Here is a 6,099-nt window from a genome sequence, read left to right on the forward strand (position 1 = left end):
TGTGTAATATTTATGAAGTACTACAGACATCACATATTTACAACCAGAAAATGCATTAGTATTCCCAAACAAGTACAGTAAATGTAAACAGAAAGTTAAATTATACTTACAATGAAATATTGAGCACAGAAAATATCGATTTGATAACTGACAGCTACCAGCATCAGGTGACAAGAACTTCCAGCTGTGTTTTATTGCATTGCTTGACATTATTAACGGCTTTCTTTATCCCATCCATACAAAAATATGCATACATTATATACAGTTCATAAGGTCGTATCAATGTATTGATAACCATAACCTAATAATTGCGCGAAACGTATGACACACATCGATTGGTTTTTCTAGGCACACATTGACACGCAGAGACCGTGTGTTCCTGTATTTCAGAATATCTTTTGTTTACTTATAAATAACAGTAAATTGTATCACCAATTGCTACAGGAATTCAACTCAACAGACTGAAGGCTGTATAGGTTTTCAAAATCTAAGAGAGAAGACATGCATGAAGATATTCTGAATTAAACCCCTAACAATCATGTTACAGTTATGTTACAGTCATGTTACAACCATTTTGCAATCCTGAAACAACGTTTAAACTAAGATGTTAACACAATTATGGAAGCGACGGCCACCCTCCCTCGAATTCTAGTTTCATCACGCTTAGATTACTGTAATGATGTACTATGTCGTGTCTCATATGAACAATTACAGCGCCTCCAGAAAATACAGTCACATTGCTGTCAAAAGGGTCTTTCCCAAAAACGTTGCTTAAGTCATCTGTGTTCTAAACACGTTCTGTGTTGTGTTGTTATTTCTGATGTATGACTCACCAACTTGCAGAAGGCGCATCAAACAACTATTTTATATATAGGTCTATCATCATGATCTGATTTTCGTGTGCCTGAAATACCAACCTTCTTTACCTCCTAACAGCTCCGAGTCATAGTGTACGTTACCCTCGTTTATAGGGTGTGGGAAAATTGTCTTCAGAACATTTAGAATCTTAGACTCGATGAGGTGGAAATGTTTTCTTGGAGTGTAACCATCCCGTACAGAACGAACGAGCGTCACCACTCCAGGAGTGAATGGCTGTGAAAGGATAGTCTTGAGGTGGTTGGTGGTTTGGTCTATCTCCTCCTCGTTCACGCTGTGGTACACGACGAACGTACTATTGGGGCCATTTTTTCCTTTGCATAACATCATGCCATCGTTTCGCTTAAAGGATGTAGTCCGTGGGGACTGATTCATACATACACCTACTGTGATAAGTTCCTCCAGCTGACGCTCGTTCAGGAGAAGAAGTTTATCTATCAGACGACGAAGCATGAAATGAGTAGATTCGGAGGGAAGACACATTACACTCATAGTTTTCTGCAATTCGTTGTAAAGTTTCCCAATAACTGCATTCCTCATAGAAAGTGAATCAGAACATGAACTGTCACCCTTGGCTCTTAAGCTGTTGCACAGCTTGAGATGCTTGAGTGTAATCATTAACATGTCATGGAAGAATTTATCAGCCAGCATTTCATCCTGAGCATTGTCAACACACAAAAGCTTCTGTATAATGGATGATATGTCGTTGATGTCATCTTGGCTCATCCCAGCATTGTAGAGAGTTGCTGAAACAGCTTCACAAGCATAGAAGTCCTCGTCAATGTCCAGAATGACACTATCACTTGCCCTGATCCAGTTGCCGGACCTGGCCAGTTCTATAGCCTTCTTTGTACTTACGAACTCCACAATGCCGCTTAAGGTCTTGTCCAGACATTCTGATTCAGGTATTGGCACATAACTGTCTTCACCAGTTTCAAAATCTGGAACAACCCAAGCACATTTTGTATCCATCGTAATATTGTCAGATTCTGCACAGGCACACAGTTCTTGTATGTGCTCGTCTTCATCAGACTTCCCTTCTCTGTACATTATCCCCGCCCTCAATCGGACAGACACATAGGGTTCGTTGTTGTCATGGAGGTAGCCTCCAGCATCATACGGGGGCCACACCCAAATGAAACGATTGATCAACCCTGTTGCTGCAGCAGCCTGGAAATATGACATTCAGTAATCAATTAAGGGGAATATATATTAGGAAACTTCTTTTTTAAGCAAATTGATAATTTTCAGATACTGTAAGTACATTTTTAAAAATTATTTGCACTCAGGAAGTTTAACATTTCAAATATTTGTGCCTTTTGGCTTCCTCCTTAAACAATCAATATTCAGGCTGCATTCATGGGTCGATCTGGTCCAGTGATCACAGTGATATTGAATGAATATACATGTACTGACAAGAGGTTAGAGTCCCACCCACAGCCTGACACTATTTGGGGTTATTGTACCGGAATAAAGACGTCGTTAGCCTCCATCATTAGCTTCACCTCCTTCTGGCTGCTTGGCAATCGGAAGAGAGGCATCTTCCTCCAAAACTCTGAGAATGCGGCGTCCGAATGACCGTCAATGTGCAGCTGTGGAAGAGAGTCTAGTCAGTAGATACAGGCTTATCAATGGAATAATACATAATTTTTATAACGTCTGAAATTTACCCAATGAAATCGAATCCCGGTTCGTCCTGATTTCGTACCTTGTCTTGTCATCAGCTGTGCTTTGTTTTACGTAAAGTGCCCATCAGCTGTTTCCACATTTACAGCGAACATGCCGTGATATAATTGAAATGGTATTCCTTGAGACGTTACATCACTCACTCCGTCCCAAGCATTGTCCTTTGGATAGGGTTCCTCTGAAGGGGCAACAACAAATATATCTTTGCCTTTTGAATTAAATGTAATGGTATCATGCAATGATCATAGTAAGTATGAATTCTATGAAACATTCTGTGAAAAAATCCGTATATCCATAGGGCTGATCGCGATTAATTATCAACAGTAATAATTTGACAATTGTTTGACCAATGGGTTCAGTTACCAAAATGTTCCCTTGTTTTTTAATTGCCCCACTAGCTGCAGCCGAGAACCAGTACATCAGAGCTGCAACAGACATAAAGGTATCTGAGAGGTTGGACACCCACACTGAGATAGATATCCTAACTGCAACAGACAGTTACGGTTTATTAGTGCTGCCTCCGACAAATATTGTAAATGGCAGCATCATCCGGTACACTGGTTTGGAAACATGCAGACGCAAAAGACCCCAACCACCATTGATCACTATCTCATCTAGAGTCATGTTCCAACATACTGAGCCATAGTTCTTTTCCTACACCGAAATTGATCTCTACAACAATGTTTTGTAGATACACTACCATCTAAGATCATACTGTTTACAGACGTTTCTACGTAGAAAATGCTTCATCGTAACACTATGACTATGTCAAGTTCTTCTAAAGTGGCGTCCCCAAAGTACAATTTGGTACATACAACAACGTTCCTACAACATTCGTTGACAATTACAGCATGGTCTATTCTTACCCCACGCTCCGAGCACTTTTATACATTATGACCATATTAGGACAATATGTTCTCTTACTTGAATTGCAACACCTTATCGGTAAAAGATTGGTGCCTTTTGTCGGGTTTTCAAACCATTATCTGACACGTATACCTACTACATCGAAATCAATATAGTTCCTTCATCATTGCGTGACCAATATAGCATGTTCTGTTCTCCTTGCACCACTATCTTCTCAACAGAAAAGCCTTACTTCTCCATCTTAAGACCCTATGAATACAATATGTTCTTCTACAATAACTTTTCTATAACCAACAACTTATCGGTAAAAATTCGATGCCTTCGGTCACATTTCCTAAATAATATCTCGTCATCACAGCATGCTCGCCTTCAGTGACGTCCTTACACCACCATCTACTCCACGCATACGACAAAGACTCCTACCTTCGTGGTGTTCCTCCATAACGTTCACGACGCCGAATGCGGGGAGTAGGAGGGATTGATCCATGTTTCTTTTCAACTCTGTGTGCTCCAACATCTCCATCATCAATGTCCCACCCTTATCCTTAATCCGGTGCAGCAACATCACCACGGTGGCACACAGAAACAGGAAAACGCCCAAGGTCTTCACTGATAGGAATTTCATAATGTGTGGAAAGTAGAGACCGATTCTGATGTAGTCCTGGGAGTTTAATGTTTCGTTGAGAGTGTGAAAAGAAGATGAAAAAATGATATAGGTATTTTCGTGCCAATCAGAGTGGTCGCATTGCCATGGTTAACATACAGCTACCATGGATATTTCACGCATTTGTGTATTTCTTTTAGTTTGTTTTTCAAATATAATGTTACCAAATTTCAATTTCTGGTTTCCTTTTGGTTTTAACCAGAGCAAACTATGTTACAGATGTCATTTTCAAATTTCGAAAATGCGTTTTTCAAAGCATACCGAACTTATGGTATTTTCGTAGACATTCCCTAGAAAGTGGATGCTGTCTCAATAATGCTCATGTGTACACAGAATCAGTTCAGAGGTTAAAATATCCAGATATATTGAACAAAGATCTTATCAAACAATCAAACAAATTTTCCTGGCTTGAAAGATGCAGTTCAACAGATGAAAGCCGTGCAATATCAGTTTCATGATCCAGTTATTTCGGAAAGGCTGAAGTGTTACACAAATCTGGTGGAACGACCAGCTGAATTACTGGGCATGCTTGGTGCCAATCTCGGATTCGAACTCGTAATTAGTGATTACATGTTTGCATGCAGATCACCACATGAAGGACGTGAAGCCAAATACCTAATGTATCAGCTACACCTGCAGTATCACTGACGTTACATACCTGGTGAAGTCTGTCAAACTGAAGCCTTTTTCCCTAGTCTATTCCATTACCAGCCATGTATTACTCCTGTATTAGCTGCTGATATCTATGACACCTGTAGTAATTAGGAATACTTTCATGTTGAGAACCTGAAGATACAAGCTCCGGATCACCTGTAATCTGAAGCCCGCTATTTCGTTGATTATACCAACGTTTATCGATCTGAAGAACAGATGTCACGGTTACACACCATGTAAGGGAAAAGGAAGGACTTGACTGAATAGGGTGCTGAGTAGGAAAGTCATTTTACACCTTTATTCTCAAACAGATATTCTTATTCTAATTCTTATTCTTATTCTTCAGCAAAGACAGTTCCGGCTGACATGGCTTGAATGGGGCTATTTGTATGAATCCTTAGGGTCGTATCAGTGTATTGATGAATTTTAAGCCAATAACCGCAGTCTGTGTGAGAAAGTAACGACGCTCATCAATTGAGTTTCAGTGGAAGGAGTGATAACAGAAATTTTAAAATCTGTTTCAGTAATATTAGATGTCGCTTTTTAGAAGAATTCCTTAGTAAACAATAGTAAACATCAAGTATCATTGTTTCGTTAAGTTATAGTGAGTGAGTGAGTGAGTGAGTTAAAAGTTTACGTCTCGTTTAGCAATAGTGCAGCAATCTAACAGAAAACAGAAACATTTTTCTATATAAATGAAAGGCGCACTACAAAAATTGCGTTCGAAAATGCTAAGAAGCAACTGTTCTCAGTCACTATTTTAATTATTTTTCGGACACGTTAAGTCGGATACGAGAAGACCTTGACTCATCTCCTGCCAATACATCTACGTTTTCAAGATATGACGGCCTTGTGTTTTCGTAGTATGAATTAGTTTCGGAGAGCACAGTTCGTGACATCATCTTGCAGTCGCCTAACAAAAGTTGTAAATTAGTTTAGATCCTATTCCAACCTCGATCACAAAGCATCACATTGCTGAATTGACTCCTGCAATAACTGCTTTGGTCAACACATCTCTCGCTACTGGCTTTGTCCCACAAATCATCAAGGCGGCAATTGTTATAGACCTACTGAAGACTGGACTGGATACAAACAATATGAAAAATTTATCTGTGTCACTAAATGAATAGGTATCTGATTACTATGCTCAGTTTCCGGTGGTATTAACATTGTCCAGTATTTATCTGTGTCACTAAATGAATAGGTAACTGATTACTATGCTCAGTTTCCGGTGGTATTAACTTTGTCCAGTATTTATCTGTGTCACTAAATGAATAGGTAACTGATTACTATGCTCAGTTTCCGGTGGTATTAACATTGTCCAGTCATGTCGTACACATGACTGTCACACC

General features: G+C 39.5%; 1 protein-coding gene across 1 annotated transcript; it reads right to left on the reverse strand.

Moving 5' to 3' along the window:
* Positions 1-882: 882 nt before the first annotated feature.
* LOC137284968 (uncharacterized) lies at positions 883-4,054 on the reverse strand. The gene is made up of 4 exons (XM_067817053.1): positions 3,853-4,054; positions 2,926-2,987; positions 2,343-2,468; positions 883-2,046 (listed from the first exon to the last, which is right to left on the reverse strand). Exons 1-4 carry the CDS (start codon positions 4,052-4,054, stop codon positions 883-885), a joined length of 1,554 nt encoding a protein of 517 aa, XP_067673154.1.
* Positions 4,055-6,099: the final 2,045 nt, after the last annotated feature.

Source organism: Haliotis asinina, chromosome 5 (genome assembly GCF_037392515.1).
Source record: "Haliotis asinina isolate JCU_RB_2024 chromosome 5, JCU_Hal_asi_v2, whole genome shotgun sequence".
NCBI lineage: Eukaryota > Metazoa > Mollusca > Gastropoda > Lepetellida > Haliotidae > Haliotis > Haliotis asinina.

What these genes read in the sequence shown, in the direction of transcription:
- LOC137284968 (XM_067817053.1), bottom strand. Translation starts at nt 4,054, where the DNA reads ATGAAATTCCTATCAGTGAAGACCTTGGGCGTTTTCCTGTTTCTGTGT. An exon ending in TATGGAGGAACACCACGAAG is followed by an intron (nt 2,988 to 3,852) that starts GTAGGAGTCTTT and finishes TGTCTGTTGCAG; the next exon opens with CTCTGATGTACTGGTTCTCG. An exon ending in CTAACGACGTCTTTATTCCG is followed by an intron (nt 2,047 to 2,342) that starts GTACAATAACCC and finishes TCATATTTCCAG; the next exon opens with GCTGCTGCAGCAACAGGGTT.